Source organism: Acipenser ruthenus, chromosome 1, assembly GCF_902713425.1.
Source record: "Acipenser ruthenus chromosome 1, fAciRut3.2 maternal haplotype, whole genome shotgun sequence".
Taxonomy (NCBI): domain Eukaryota; kingdom Metazoa; phylum Chordata; class Actinopteri; order Acipenseriformes; family Acipenseridae; genus Acipenser; species Acipenser ruthenus.
In genome coordinates, this window is record NC_081189.1 from 622,722 (window position 1) to 640,137 (window position 17,416).

Consider the following 17,416-nt stretch of genomic DNA (forward strand, 5'->3'; position numbering starts at 1 on the left):
CCCTCATCGAGCTACTACTGGGAGGGTTACGTTGCCATGGTAACCAGGCAGTTTCATGAGGCCCTGTGAGCTCTGTGCCTCAGTACTGCAATCTTCCAGCTTCCTGCCGCTGTGTTTTCACAACTGGAGAGAGTAAGTTCAACTAACAGAATTCATGACATTTAAATCAACTGCAGGAGCATCTCTTGGACCTATGTTAACTTACTTATATACATGCTTAACTGTCCTAAAATATACATTCAGTATGTATTTTAATTAATAATAAATATGTAAAGAATATGGTAAATGTCTTCATAGATAGTCAGATAGACTAGCAGGCCATGCCTCACTTGCCTGTAAGTCACCTGTGATTTCAACAGCCCCTTCTATCAGGCATCACTCTCTCTCCTAACATCAGACAATAAATAATTAAAGGTAAAGATATCAATGTTACAGTCAAGTCATGAGACATTAACTTCCACACGGCCAGCAAGAGCTTGAGCTATACTTTATTCTACATCGTGGAGCTCTCAGTTAGATACGAGGGTACTATGTTCAATGAGTAACATTACATTACATTAACATTATTATTATTTATCAGACACCCTTATCCAGGGCGATTTACAATTGTTACAAGATATTTTTACATACAATTACATTATTATTATTATTATTTTTACACATTATTTTTACATGTAATTACCCATTTATACAGTTGGGTTTTTACTGGAGCAATCTAGGTAAAGTACCTTGCTCAAGGGTACAGCAGCAGTGTCCCCCACCTGGGATCGAACCCACGACCCTCCGGTCAAGAGTCCAGAGTCCTGACCACTACTCCACACTGCTGCCCATAAGCATTCCATAAAGCATTATCCGCTGAAGCCGCCACCATCTTATCAGCAGATAATGTAGATTGGTCTTTGGCTCTTTTAAGCGTTTTCAGTGGTTTGTGATCCAACGCCTGCGGATCAAACGCCTTCAGCTCGTCCTTTCATTGCGAAAGTCATGTATTTTCAAATCAGGTTAATATTTAATTCCATGTCAGCTGCCAGTCAGGTACGGAAGGTATGTCCTTCGATTTATCAGTTAAAACAGCCTCCTACCTTGCAATGCACAATACACTCATAGACTGCTCCTGACCAAATCAATAGGTTTTGCAGCGGCCTCACAGCAATGCATTCTACATCTCTCCTGAAAGCAGCCTCATCTTTGGCTCCATCTAAATCGCCTTAACACTTAAAGACCAACATCGACGTCTTATCAAAATTTTGATTGGCAGACAATTGTGCAACATCCTCCTGCAATCCCAAGGAGGATCTTCATGCAGCTTAAATTTGCTCGTATCTCACAATGAGTTTCTTTACACTCACTTCAGCAGATCTCTGAAATCTCTTGAAATGTATTTGCTTTCGATTGTAAGTCACCCTGGATAAGGGCGTCTGCTAAGAAATAAATAATAATAATAATAATCTCTGCTCTCTATAGCAGGCCACCACACACTGTTACAGATCACTGCTTCAGCAGATCTCTGCTCTCTATAGCAGGCCACCACACACTGTTACAGATCACTGCTTCAGCAGATCTCTGGTCTCTATAGCAGTCCACCGCACACTGTTACAGGTCACTGCTTCAGCGGATCTCTGCTCTCTATAGCAGGCCACCACACACTGTTACAGATCACTGCTTCAGCAGATCTCTGGTCTCTATAGCAGTCCACCGCACACTGTTACAGATAACTGCTTCAGCAGATCTCTGCTCTCTATAGCAGTCCACCGCACACTGTTACAGATCACTGCTTCAGCAGATATCTGCTCTCTATAGCAGTCCACCGCACACTGTTACAGATCACTGCTTCAGCAGATCTCTGGTCTCTATAGCAGTCCACCACACACTGTTCCAGATCACTGCTTCAGCAGATATCTGCTCTCTATAGCAGTCCACCGCACACTGTTACAGATCTCTGCTCTCTATAGCAGTCCACCGCACACTGTTACAGATCACTGCTTCAGCAGATCTCTGCTCTCTATAGCAGTCCACCGCACACTGTTACAGATCACTGCTTCAGCAGATCTCTGCTCTCTATAGCAGTCCACCGCACACTGTTACAGATCACTGCTTCAGCAGATCTCTGCTCTCTATAGCAGGCCACCACACACTGTTACAGATCACTGCTTCAGCAGATCTCTGCTCTCTATAGCAGTCCACCGCACACTGTTACAGATCACTGCTTCAGCAGATCTCTGCTCTCTATAGCAGTCCACCGCACACTGTTACAGGTCACTGCTTCAGCGGATCTCTGCTCTCTATAGCAGTCCACCGCACACTGTTACAGGTCACTGCTTCAGCAGATCTCTGCTCTCTATAGCAGTCCACCGCACACTGTTACAGGTCACTGCTTCAGCGGATCTCTGCTCTCTATAGCAGTCCACTGCACACTGTTCCAGATCACTGCTTCAGCAGATCTCTGCTCTCTATAGCAGTCCACCGCACACTGTTACAGATCACTGCTTCAGCAGATCTCTGGTCTCTATAGCAGGCCACCGCACACTGTTACAGATCACTGCTTCAGTAGATCTCTGCTCTCTATAGCAGTCCACCACACACTGTTCCAGATCACTGCTTCAGCAGATATCTGCTCTCTATAGCAGTCCACCGCACACTGTTACAGATCTCTGCTCTCTATAGCAGTCCACCGCACACTGTTACAGATCACTGCTTCAGCAGATCTCTGCTCTCTATAGCAGTCCACCGCACACTGTTACAGATCACTGCTTCAGCAGATCTCTGCTCTCTATAGCAGTCCACCGCACACTGTTACAGATCACTGCTTCAGCGGATCTCTGCTCTCTATAGCAGGCCACCGCACACTGTTACAGATCACTGCTTCAGCGGATCTCTGCTCTCTATAGCAGTCCACCACACACTGTTACAGATCACTGCTTCAGCAGATATCTGCTCTCTATAGCAGTCCACCGCACACTGTTACAGATCACTGCTTCAGTGGATCTCTGCTCTCTATAGCAGTCCACCACACACTGTTACAGATCACTGCTTCAGCAGATATCTGCTCTCTATAGCAGTCCACCGCACACTGTTACAGATCACTGCTTCAGCAGATCTCTGGTCTCTATAGCAGTCCACCACACACTGTTCCAGATCACTGCTTCAGCAGATATCTGCTCTCTATAGCAGTCCACCGCACACTGTTACAGATCTCTGCTCTCTATAGCAGTCCACCGCACACTGTTACAGATCACTGCTTCAGCAGATCTCTGCTCTCTATAGCAGTCCACCGCACACTGTTCCAGATCACTGCTTCAGCAGATCTCTGCTCTCTATAGCAGTCCACCACACACTGTTACAGATCACTGCTTCAGCAGATCTCTGCTCTCTATAGCAGTCCACCGCACACTGTTACAGATCACTGCTTCAGCAGATCTCTGCTCTCTATAGCAGGCCACCGCACACTGTTACAGATCTCTGCTCTCTATAGCAGTCCACCGCACACTGTTACAGATCACTGCTTCAGCGGATCTCTGCTCTCTATAGCAGTCCACCACACACTGTTACAGATCACTGCTTCAGCAGATCTCTGCTCTCTATAGCAGTCCACCGCACACTGTTACAGATCACTGCTTCAGCAGATCTCTGCTCTCTATAGCAGGCCACCGCACACTGTTACAGGTCACTGCTTCAGCGGATCTCTGCTCTCTATAGCAGTCCACCGCACACTGTTACAGATCACTGCTTCAGCAGATCTCTGCTCTCTATAGCAGTCCACCGCACACTGTTACAGATCACTGCTTCAGCAGATCTCTGCTCTCTATAGCAGGCCACCGCACACTGTTACAGGTCACTGCTTCAGCGGATCTCTGCTCTCTATAGCAGTCCACCACACACTGTTACAGATCACTGCTTCAGCAGATCTCTGCTCTCTATAGCAGTCCACCGCACACTGTTCCAGATCACTGCTTCAGCAGATCTCTGCTCTCTATAGCAGTCCACCGCACACTGTTACAGATCACTGCTTCAGCAGATCTCTGCTCTCTATAGCAGTCCACAACACACTGTTACAGGTCACTGTTTCAGCGGATCTCTGCTCTCTATAGCAGTCCACTGCACACTGTTCCAGATCACTGCTTCAGCGGATCTCTGCTCTCTATAGCAGTCCACCGCACACTGTTACAGATCACTGCTTCAGCGGATCTCTGCTCTCTATAGCAGTCCACCGCACACTGTTCCAGGTCACTGCTTCAGCGGATCTCTGCTCTCTATAGCAGTCCACTGCACACTGTTCCAGATCACTGCTTCAGCAGATATCTGCTCTCTATAGCAGTCCACCGCACACTGTTCCAGATCACTGCTTCAGCGGATCTCTGCTCTCTATAGCAGTCCACCGCACACTGTTCCAGGTCACTGCTTCAGCGGATCTCTGCTCTCTATAGCAGGCCACCGCACACTGTTACAGGTCACTGCTTCAGCGGATCTCTGCTCTCTATAGCAGTCCACCGCACACTGTTACAGATCACTGCTTCAGTGGATCTCTGCTCTCTATAGCAGGCCACCGCACACTGTTACAGATCACTGCTTCAGCGGATCTCTGCTCTCTATAGCAGTCCACCGCACACTGTTACAGATCACTGCTTCAGCAGATCTCTGCTCTCTATAGCAGTCCACCGCACACTGTTACAGATCACTGCTTCAGCGGATCTCTGCTCTCTATAGCAGTCCACTGCACACTGTTACAGATCACTGCTTCAGCAGATCTCTGCTCTCTATAGCAGGCCACCGCACACTGTTACAGATCACTGCTTCAGCAGATCTCTGGTCTCTATAGCAGTCCACCGCACACTGTTACAGATCACTGCTTCAGCGGATCTCTGCTCTCTATAGCAGTCCACTGCACACTGTTACAGATCACTGCTTCAGCAGATCTCTGCTCTCTATAGCAGGCCACCGCACACTGTTACAGATCACTGCTTCAGCAGATCTCTGCTCTCTATAGCAGGCCACCGCACACTGTTACAGGTCACTGCTTCAGCGGATCTCTGCTCTCTATAGCAGTCCACCGCACACTGTTACAGATCACTGCTTCAGTGGATCTCTGCTCTCTATAGCAGTCCACTGCACACTGTTACAGGTCACTGCTTCAGCAGATCTCTGCTCTCTATAGCAGGCCACCGCACACTGTTACAGATCACTGCTTCAGCGGATCTCTGCTCTCTATAGCAGTCCACCGCACACTGTTACAGATCACTGCTTCAGCAGATCTCTGCTCTCTATAGCAGTCCACCGCACACTGTTACAGATCACTGCTTCAGCGGATCTCTGCTCTCTATAGCAGTCCACTGCACACTGTTACAGATCACTGCTTCAGCAGATCTCTGCTCTCTATAGCAGGCCACCGCACACTGTTACAGATCACTGCTTCAGCAGATCTCTGGTCTCTATAGCAGTCCACCGCACACTGTTACAGATCACTGCTTCAGCGGATCTCTGCTCTCTATAGCAGTCCACCGCACACTGTTCCAGATCACTGCTTCAGCAGATCTCTGCTCTCTATAGCAGGCCACCGCGCACTAGCTGGAGCATTGTGTGCTTTAAATTGTTGCAGTTAAGCAAATTCAAACAGTCGCCTCGTTCTTGATTTTTCTTCTATTTCATCAGTAAGGGCTGGAGATCCTGTCTGTCACTGAGCAGCTAAGAACGTTTATTCATTTCAATTGCACGTTATTACAATGCCTTAACAGCAAGTATCAAAGTATAGAAACAGTGTACTGAATTTTTGAAGTTTAATGATTCCTAAAGTTCTGTAATTTGTCAGAGTTGTACTGAACTGTATTCTTTGTTGATTTTCAAAGTTTGGTATATGGGACGTTTAATTACAGTATTTCAGTACCTTAACTGTAGGTGTTGAAGTTTTACTGAATTGCATTAATGTAATGATTTGTAAAGCTTTGTAATTGTTTATTCTTAATGTGATAGAATAGGTTTCTAGCTATATATCATCATTAGGTACTTGTGCACTAAGTACTTGTGTGTGTGTTAACTTTATTCTGTACATTATTAAAGGTACTGTAATTGTTATTAATACCTGTTTGATTACCCATACAAATGATGTGAACTAGTATCGGTACCAATTACTTCGGATAATTGACTCTCTACTATATATATATATGTATATATATATATACAGTATGTATAATACTGTGGTTTGTTTATTTATTCAAAATATAGGATGGATTATTTGATATTTAACAACTCCAAGGCTATTAACTAATTACTGTTTGTCTTTTAACAGAATTTCTACAAAGAGATAGACAGACAGGAAATGTACATCCGGTGAGTTAACCCAAATTCTTTCTTTCTTTCTTTCTTCCTTTCTTTCTTTCTTTCTTTCTTAACAAGTAACATGTTCAGCATGATTTAGTGTATCTAAAGGATTATGTCAGTGTCTTGGCTGTAATTAAATAACAAATACAGCTCAGCAATTATAGCCAATATTGTATAATATATATATCTATATATATATATATATATATATATATATATATATATATATATATATATATATATATATATATATACTGTCTATATATATATATATATATATATATATATATATATATATTGTAACACAGCAGGGAGGGGGTTAATATCCTCCCTGCATAAAACGTGCTTATGCACAGTTTGTTTAATGATTTCATTGTTTTATTGTTAATGATCCCCTGCACCCGGCTATCATTGTAAATTAGAGCCAGGTGCAGGGTACTTAAGGAGAGCAGTCAGTCTGCTCAGGGCTGCTGCTGCTGTGTGGAGGAGCCCGACTGAAGAGGTGCTCAATCGGTCTGAAAAAAAAGGTAACTGGGTGTCCTTTTCGGTGTGTAAAATTGTGTGTTTTCCAGCCGGCAAACAGCTTAGCTGTCCGGCTTACTATAATTAGGTTCCTGACGTGTGTAGTTAGCGCTCCAAAAACGGAGTTAGGATTTTTGTTTGCTTTGATTTGTAAAAAATTAAAGTGCGTACAAACGTGTTTCTTTCAATTTCTGGTTGTGGAGTCGTGTTTTGAAGGGAAAAGAGCCTGAGTGAGCCTGTGTGGTGAGCGTCTCCATTACAATATATATGTACTCACATTTGCCAGGCCTTTTAACTTCACATCTCAACATACTTAATGTTTTGTTTAATGAAATCACTCAATGTGTTTCCCTGCACTACAGCTTTGACACACACCATTGTGCTGGGTTGTGTTGGGTTGGGTTCTGTTGTGTTGTGCTGGGTTATACTGGGTTGTGTTGTACTGGGTTGTGTTGTGCTGGGTTGTGTGTTGGGATGTACTGGGTTCGGTTGGGTTGTACATTGATTCCTATGTATTATACTAATGGTTCCTAACTTTTCCACAAAACTATTTTCCAACCAGGTTCTAAATTATTTAATTGAGTCGGCTTTAGGTCAGTTAAACTAACTAATGAGCAGACTGTGCACTGTAAAGCACAGGAAAGCGTTGCAAAGCATGGCAAGAAACAGCGATAAAGCTCAGAATAGTCAGTGCAGGAGCTGACCAACAGTAAATTACAGACAAGAAGCAATTAACTGTGCTGCCACATGTGATCTGTATTTCTAGAGACAGAAGGCAATCACTCTGTGGCTCATGCACGGCGTATATTAACTTTTTTAAAGCTGGGTATATAATTGTGTCTAAATAATAAGTCCCTTTTACAATAACCTGCGTTTCAGTGACTTACAAAAGAACATCCTGCTGTGTACTGTAGAAAATTAATTGCTGTTTTTTTAAAGTATACAATGAGCTTACAGTATTTCCTGTTCATATGGTAATCAAGCAATTGAAAAATAATCCAGGCTAAAATTTAGACAGTAATCCATTAGGGTATTAAAGCTGTAGTTACAAAATACAGCTTGTAATGCAAACCAAGCCAGTCCGCTCACAGATATGATCGAGCGCCACGCCTGTGTCCTGCCATTTCTGGTTTACAGCCAAAAAAATGTTTAGTTCAATGGTTGCATAAAATAATAATGAGATGTTTGTAATAATGTTCATCAGAGCCTACAGTGTATACTAGCTGGATTCGGGACGATGTGTTGAGGCAGTGCTGTGAACAAAATCAGCACAGACTTTGCTGGATGTGAAGCTCTCTCCTCTCCTTACACAGGTACAGGCTGGCATAAGCACAGGCTGATTGCTGGATGTGAAGCTCTCTCCTCTCCTTACACAGGTACAGGCTGGCATAAGCACAGTCTGATTGCTGGATGTGAAGCTCTCTCCTCTTCCTTACACAGGTACAGGCTGGCATAAGCACAGTCTGATTGCTGGATGTGAAGCTCTCTCCTCTCCCTTACACAGGTACAGGCTGGCATAAGCACAGGCTGATTGCTGGATGTGAAGCTCTGTCCTCTCCTTACACAGGTACAGGCTGGCATAAGCACAGTCTGATTGCTGGATGTGAAGCTCTCTCCTCTTCCTTACACAGGTACAGGCTGGCATAAGCACAGTCTGATTGCTGGATGTGAAGCTCTCTCCTCTCCCTTACACAGGTACAGGCTGGCATAGGCACAGGCTGATTGCTGGATGTGAAGCTCTGTCCTCTCCCTTACACAGGTACAGGCTGGCATAAGCACAGGCTGATTGCTGGATGTGAAGCTCTCTCCTCTCCCTTACACAGGTACAGGCTGGCATAAGCACAGGCTGATTGCTGGATGTGAAGCTCTGTCCTCTCCTTACACAGGTACAGGCTGGCATAAGCACAGTCTGATTGCTGGATGTGAAGCTCTCTCCTCTTCCTTACACAGGTACAGGCTGGCATAAGCACAGTCTGATTGCTGGATGTGAAGCTCTCTCCTCTCCCTTACACAGGTACAGGCTGGCATAAGCACAGTCTGATTGCTGGATGTGAAGCTCTCTCCTCTCCCTCACACAGGTACAGGCTGGCATAAGCACAGTCTGATTGCTGGATGTGAAGCTCTCTCCTCTTCCTTACACAGGTACAGGCTGGCATAAGCACAGGCTGATTGCTGGATGTGAAGCTCTCTCCTCTTCCTTACACAGGTACAGGCTGGCATAAGCACAGGCTGATTGCTGGATGTGAAGCTCTGTCCTCTCCTTACACAGGTACAGGCTGGCATAAGCACAGTCTGATTGCTGGATGTGAAGCTCTCTCCTCTCCCTTACACAGGTACAGGCTGGCAGCTGGTGAGGGTAGAGTGATTAATCATATCTGCTCTGCGAACAAACAATTAGCTGGAGAAGGTCTCATCCTGTCGCCTGTATGCAGGTTGCGTGGTACCCGTATCACTGGCACCGTGTTCACAGGGAATTAGCTGTGTTCAGCAAGGTATGTCAGCCCGTAATGAGGCCCCTCGGGCAGCGGCGAAGACGACCTATAATTAATGTCATGGAGAATTTCATTATTCAGTCAGATTGATACCAAAGGTATGCAGCGGTGGAATAAACAAGATTCGGATGCCCTCAGTTCAGCAGCAATTAATATTAATGGATCGTGCTCCCAGGATTTTACTGAACAAGATTTAAGCATTTCATTTAACTTTTGCATCTTACCATGGTTCAAAGTAGAGAGACTAACAGTTGGTCTACATGAAGTCTTCCTCCTAGCCTCTCAGCTCTAACCACTAGACCACACTGTCTTCCTCCCAGTTCATCAGCTCTAACCACTAGACCACACTGCCTCCCAGTCTCTCAGCTCTAACCAGTAGACCACACTGCCTCCCAGTCCCTCAGCTCTAACCAGTAGACCACACTGCCTCCCAGTCTCTCGGCTCTAGCCACTAGACCACACTGCCTCCCAGTCTCTCGGCTCTAGCCACTAGACCACACTGCCTCCCAGTCACTCGGCTCTAGCCACTAGACCACACTGCCTCCCAGTCCCTCGGCTCTAACCACTAGACCACACTGCCTCCCAGTCCCTCGGCTCTAACCACTAGACCACACTGCCTCCCAGTCCCTTGGCTCTAACCACTAGACCACACTGCCTCCCAGTCCCTTGGCTCTAACCACTAGACCACACTGCCTCCCAGTCCCTCGGCTCTAACCACTAGACCACACTGCCTCCCAGTCCCTCAGCTCCAACCACTAGACCACACTGCCTCCCAGTCCCTCGGCTCTAACCACTAGACCACACTGCCTCCCAGTCCCTCAGCTCTAACCACTAGACCACACTGCCTCCCAGTCTCTCAGCTCTAACCACTAGACCACACTGCCTCCCAGTCCCTCAGCTCTAACCACTAGACCACACTGCCTCCCAGTCTCTCAGCTCTAACCACTAGACCACACTGCCTCCCAGCCCCCTCAGCTCTAACCACTAGACCACACTGCCTCCCAGTCCCTCAGTAAGTTATTTCTACTTTACCTTTGTACCTCTCCCCATATCCACTCTGGGGTCTTTTCATAGCAGTTGCGTAGAAACCAAGAAGAAACAAATTGGGTAATTTAAAAAGCAGTTAAAGATTTAACTGGCAGGTGCATGGATTCAAACTGCTTAATGGGAGTATTAAATCCATATCTGCTATCCCATTACTAAGCTTGTTAAATGCATTCTTAAATGACTTCAATAACATTTATTGGGATGGAAAGGAGTGCTTAACTATATTTGCCGTAGCTGTTGTAGACATAGTTTATATATATATGATTTATTTAATGCATTTAAATGTATTAAAAACAATATCAAACAGATTTGTTGTTATTTTTCCATAGTACTTTGTTATTCAGTTAAAAAAATGATCATTTGTTATTGGCTCAGTATTCATCTTATCAGATAGTAAGACCTTTGCTGTGCAGTGTCAGCATGGATTTTGTTATCAGCGCTAAACATTGATAATCAGCGCTTGTCCTTTATTGTGATCTCGCTGTTACAATCCTGAGCCTCCTTGCTATTGATTAGATTTTGACATGTACACATTTTAAACATCATCTATTCTCTCGGGGTCCAGTCTGGTGAATGTCCACTGCAATTAAACACACCTTTTTAAATAGATTATTATCTAAGCCAGGGGTCTCCAACCCTGGTCCTGGAGAGCCCCTATCCAGCAGGTTTTATAGGTGTCTTTACATCATCAGTGGCTAAAGATCTGGAACACCTGTTAATCTTGACTAATTAAGCCAATAATTGGTTCAATTAAGTAACTGAGAGATTGGTTGAAATGAACCAGCAGCCACGGTAGCTCTCCAGGACCAGGGTGGGAGACCCCTGCTCTAAGCGATATACAATTTACAGTTAAGCGCTCCCTTTTATTATCCCCAGCAGGGGATAAATCCCGGGGAGGTGATCGCATGTCCGTACGCAGGTCTCGCTTTACCGTTTCCTATATATTTGGATAAGCGCTTATACAGCAGTGCTCTTCTGGCTGCCCATTGTTGCCCTGCACCTCATTGACAGTGTTGTGGCAGGAGTTTGTATTTTAGACTTGAGGACAGAATGTAGGAGACGCTTCGTTACACAGAGAGCGCTCAGTGTGTAGTACGGGTTACCTAGCCAAGTTGTTGATGCTGAATCATTGGGGTCCTGTAACACCCGGCCTAGGTTTTTTTAGATTATAAAGCTATAATCTTTATAAAGATTATAAAGCTATGAACCGGATGAGCCCTGATGGGACTAATTGACTTATTTTGCTTGCAAGTTTTCTTAAGTATAACTTGCCTAATTTAAATGTAGACAGGTAAAAGGCCACGGCTATACATTGCTGCACAGTGAGCAGTCTCTGCACCCCACAGTAAGCTGGTGATGCCGGGAGATCAGTCAGGGTTCTGCCCTCTTGTCTGTCACTGTCAGGGCCTCTCCACTCTCTCTCTCTCTCTCTCAATGCTGGGGATCCTGCGCCCCTCCGTTTGCATCATTATTTCATCATGTATGCTGTCACTCTCCTGGCTGTCTTGAGCTCAGAGATGTGTGGCCTTTCTAAATGGAAATATTGATGGAAAGCTGCAGGGTAGCAGTCTTCCGTCCCCCTGCCTGCCTGCCCGCTGTTATTACTGGACTGTTTTCAAAGGTGAGCAATGCTGTGCACACCGAGGCAGGGAAACGAATTTGCTGGCATTAACACATATCTCCTGTCCCACTTATTCAGGGGGTTTTGGGATATAATAGTTTTCCTGTGGTTCACAGCACATTCTCTGCTTTTAAAAGTCGTGTATCTTTTGTTGTATTCCGCAGCAGTTTTAGTGGCACGCTAATGTAGGTCCTACGGGGTTTCCTCTCAAGGGGGCTCGTGTAGAGCAGCAGGATAATTCAATAGCTTCACACGCCTTTCTGCCTTGGAGGCTTGTGTGCGAGTCACATGGGGATTGGTTTGATGGCAGGCAGGCTGTACTTGAAAGAGGCACAGGACTGAATGGCAGGCAGATCTGGATTGAGGTTCACTGTCTCTCTTGCACAAATGTGAGAGGAAGCTCTTGTGATGTCTGACAGTACCTTGTGCCTCAAATAACTAGACAAATAAAGTAATGTTAATACTTAACCCTTTCAAAACTGCAGTCCTCTAAAGCAGTCGTTCTCAGACTGGGCTCCACAAATGTTGCCTAGAGGGTCCTTCTTTTTTTACAGTGATGGCAGTTACTGTATAGTTGGGGTGGCCAGATGTTGCAGTTTCCTTTTCCTCAGTTTTCAGTTCAGGGTTCCTATTTAAAATGTTTTTTGAAAAAATGGGTGTCACTCCCATCCACACCCCCTAACAAAATACTTTGAGAACCTCTAAAGAGGTCTGAGGGAAATAACTCCATACAAAACAGCAGTCTGCTAATGCCACTGCATTCAACACAGAAGCCCCTGTCTTGGTGTTGCCACTGTGAAGCTACTTAATCTAATAGTTAAATCAGGGTTGTGTTTTTGCAAAGTTACTTTAGTGCTGAAAGAGTAAGTAGGATTGTCCTATTGAGTGTGACACTGGGGCAAGACTTATCAGGTTATCTCCGTTGTGTGGGGGGTGAGGGCTATAGTTTCTCAATGGGATTTTATTTGTATTGAAACACATTTGTACTTGAAACTAACAAAGCCTGCCCTACAGAAATAGTTCAAGATTGTGAGATTAGCAGGCCTTGAGATAATGACTTGCATTGATGTGTTTAAACTTTTTTTCCCCTTAAAAATGAATTCTTCGCTTTTCTGGATCCACTCCAATAGTAGCGAACAGGAAGGAAGGGGAGAGGGAGAGAAGGAGTGAAAAAGGGGGAGAGGGAGAGAAGAGGATGGGGAGAAAGAAAGAGAGGGGAAGAATGAGAGATTTAAACAAAGATTAGGAATACATTTATACATCAACAGTACATTTAAATTATATTTTAAATCTGAGTTCACTTTTCCACTGGGCAATCTGTCCATATTAAAAAAAAGAAAATCCATTTAGCTGGATTATCCCTGTTCGCTTTCCGAGGTAATCTCAGAAGCAATGATTTTGGAACTCTTTATTCCACAGTGCTTCCTCCGCACAACCAATAAGAGATAAGGGATTATTGTCAAGAAATCCTCGGAAAAGGCAAACCTCCACTCAATGAAGCAGAGAGAACACGTCGCTCCGGAAAGAAAGGCTTCTCTGGTGGGAAGGTCCAGACTGTGGGATTGGTCTGTGGCTGACTATCAGGTTCCTGCGCTATAATTTAAAATGCAGTAGCTGTATAGAGCCAGGTTAGGGAAGTTGTTTTGATATTGTCATATTCTACTCCTGAACTGCCATAGCAATTTTCTTAAGTAAAAGATTCTCATTTAAGATCGACAGTCATCACTGCCCTGTTGGAACCAGGCGCTAATTGCATGCATTTTTTACGTAGATTTTTTTTACAATTCGGGAAAATGACCATACTCGTTATGAATATTTGTTTGTACTCATTGCTCAGCACGGGCCAAGTAAAAACAATTTATATTATATTAGATTAAGGACTCATTTCTCACTTGCATCTCAAAAGCCAAGAATTATTCCCTTGTAATGTTGCTTTTGTTTTGCATGATTAGCTCACCCTATACCTACAAGACAATGAAAAGCGCAGTACGTTTGTACAACGCATAACAGAGTGGTATTGTGATACTGCAGTCACACAGCACTGCAGCTACATTGTATGTGGAAAGTGGTCACTTCCTGCCTTAGTTAATGTCCTGGCATCCCTGCCCATTGAATTGAAAGGAAAGACAAAAGCTGGATGCAAACCACTACCCACTGTTTTACCATTCAACTAAGGGTAAGACAAGCTTGGCAACGTCTTACCATTCAACTAAGGGTAAGACAAGCTTGGCAACGTCTTACCATTCAACTAAGGGCAAGACAAGCTTGGCAACGTCTTACCATTCAACTAAGGGTAAGCAAGCTCTGTAGTGGAGAGGGAAGTATGTGTCTTGTGCTGATGTCAGTAGTATTAACTTCATTACAACTGCCTGATTTGGATGCAGGTACAGCTCTGTTTTAATTGCTGTTCTGGCACAAAAGTATTTAAACAAAGTTAATGCTAGCCATAGCAGTGTTGCAAATCTATGAGCAGGATGTAATTATACACGGAGCGAATGTGTCACCAACTATAATTAAAAATGTACAATTGCCAGGGGGGTCTGCAGTAGCTGAATGGAATGACTCATATAAATTAAAAGTAGCGCCGCTTCATTCTTGAAATGCCAGAGATGCTCGCAAACCAGCTTTTCTTTCTGATAGAGAAATGATCCGTGCCCCGCTATAGAGTTCTCAATCAATCGCTACAAATGAATGTTTGTTCAGTGATTTGTTTTGAAACGCAATCATGAGATATAGAGAATTTCTAAAAGGAACTTAAATGTAGACATCTGTCTCATACACAGAAAAGAGAAAAGACAGTCACTCTTTTTGCTTCTGTCATGTTTTACAATAAATACACGTTATTTTGTAATAATGTACAATATTTAACTTTCCTAAACAGATATCTGGCTTATTGATACGGCCACAGCTATTTCCCTGGCAGCCCAGAGAGAGGGAGCAGTCTGGGGTAGAGGAGAGGATGCATTACTATTTGAATCTCTGATTAATAATCTGTTGCATGGTTTCCCTTCTTCATGTTGGGTGCTTCTTCAATTTAATATGATTTACTACTAGGCAGGCAATTTATCCATACTTGGCAACAACCTCAGATATTTATTTTTAGTCTACATATAGACAAATCAAGCTTGTCATACATTGAGCAAGACCCATACATTACAAGCTGGATTTTTCCCAGCAGACGAGTCACTGCGCTGTCTATAGAAATACAGGCTGTAGGGGACTGGAGACTCCAGAGAACAGAGTTGCACACTTTAGTTAAAGTGAAAAGGACCCATGCAGGTCTCAGTTCGCCTCCCTTGTGCAATGTTGCTAGTTTCATGTTTCATGTTAGTTTATGGCACCACCTCTGGTATGGCAGTCATAATGTCAGCGCCGCAAGGCCAAAGGAAAAGCGCGCTCCGAGCACCTTTGAAATCCGCTCATGTGAATGCGCATTGACATTGATTGACACTCAGTTGTACAGATGAGAGAAAGGCAGCTTGTTGTGAAATGAACACATGTTTAACATGTGCTTGTTTTCGGTTTCATTTAATACCTAATGAGAAGGGTCTTCAGAAAAATGTTCATGGGAATTGCTGGGAAAATCCATGTACTGTATCTGCACACTCCTCGTAACAATGCAGCTAAACGGCTGGGTTTATTTGACAGAAACATGCTAAAAGTGCTCGATTTTTATTTCTTTGTTTTGAAAAGATTTCCCAAAGGATGAATTTTAAACAAAGAAAACACTGATACTGAAAAACAAAAACCTGAATGTATTTTCTTGGTGACTGCTTTTTAATTAAAACAAGCAGCCTGGTGTCTGAAGGGTGCTAATTGAGAGTGTGTTTCTTAATTGTTTCGGAAGCCAAGTGAAGCGATCTTGTGTTTTTGTTTTGTGTTGAAGCTGCTGGCCTTGGTGCTGAATGGGTTCCATGTGAGTGAAGCAGCATGCCCATCACTTTATCAAGCACTGCTCCAGATGACACACCCGTTTATGTAACTCCGTTCCTTGGAGAAGCAGCTTGTCTGTCTGTATGGGGGGGCTGGTCTCGGAATCTTACATTTAAAGGTGTGCTGGGACCTGTTGCAAATCCTAACAGTTTGACTGCAGTTAAATAAGTCTAACTGTACAGAACAGGCACAGGATAGGAAATGTGAAACTCTTGACATAACCAGACCTCTGCAGGCAGCCAGGCTGGCACTGCTCTGTCGTCTTGAATGCCAATGCACCTGCCAACCAAGTGTGAACATCGGGTGAAAAGCAGGTTGTATCTCACGCAGCACCCCATACTGTGGTTTCATTTCATTTCATAATCTATAGTAAAATAAGGTTAATTAAAGTATAGTTCATTTTAATGTGACGTCATTTCTATCTGATACAGATCATCTGATACAAGCTATCCGATGGAAACACATCTAAGATCCCATCATTATCAGTCTGCTGTATATTCTGAGGTATAGTCTGCAGTAACAGTGCTGTTAATGGCAGTGCAGCAGTGCATTCCATCAAATAAATAACATGCTGTAGTGCTGACAGATGGGCTGCTTCACCAGTTATACAAAACTAGCATACTGGAGTATTTTGGCAAAAAAGGATATTGTTTAGTTTTATTTTTGTGTGGGATGTCAGCAGATTAAATACATGAATCTGCACATTGAAATAATTTGTAAATTATTATTTTTAATTTTACTGCATACCAAAGCCTCACAGCACTCTTTTTAGCTTTATTAAATATCACAGCTAGGAATATATATATATATATATATATTATATAGTGAAATTTCTTCTACCCTACCCCCACGCCCAGCGCCCCACCGTGAGCTGTTTCTAAATGTGATTTCCTCCCTGAGTTTAAACCACAGCTTTCTAAAATAATCAAGTTTCATGCCTTAGGTTACGCTTTTCATTCGAGGTGCATTGTCAAAATGGTATCTGCACAACTGAGAAAATGAGTCCATGCATTAAATACACTTTCCTTCCAGTCCATGTTTCCGACACGGTGACGTGCGGCTGTGCTTGCACGCTTTGATGTCTCAGCACCTCCATGCTTCCCTGCATTAGGAAGGTGTTCTCTTTGATTAGAAACGTGCAGCTGCATGACAGGCAAGGCTCAGCTCAGTGCAGCACAGTACAGAAGCTTAAAGGTGCAGAGTCCCATACAGCCCTTAAAACTGCAGTCTCACACTACAGGATAATTCATAGGTGTCTGTTTTCCACATCCTTTTTTAACTAGCGAGCATTGTGGTCCTCTTTTTAGTCTGTTTGATTTATTTTTGTAAGGCACAATGGGATGCTTGTTCATGTACAGTATAAATTCAAGAATGGAAATATTGCATAGCAGCATTCCTGGTTTTACTATGAGTTTAAGAAGGCACACCTGAGCTTGTTACCTATAGGTATGCACTGTGGCAATCAGGCTCATTTTAAAACCTGAAATGG

The 17,416-nt window shown here is 43.9% G+C and overlaps 1 protein-coding gene across 2 annotated transcripts in view; it reads left to right on the forward strand.

The window, feature by feature from the left end:
• Positions 1-17,416, forward strand: part of LOC117973525 (dedicator of cytokinesis protein 2-like) — a 428,064-nt gene that overhangs the window by 366,601 nt on the left and 44,047 nt on the right. For both annotated transcript variants that reach the window (XM_059024351.1, XM_059024392.1), the window contains one exon: positions 6,281-6,321. In XM_059024351.1, coding sequence (XP_058880334.1) covers positions 6,281-6,321 — 41 coding nt within the window. The remainder of the gene's footprint in view (positions 1-6,280; positions 6,322-17,416) is intronic.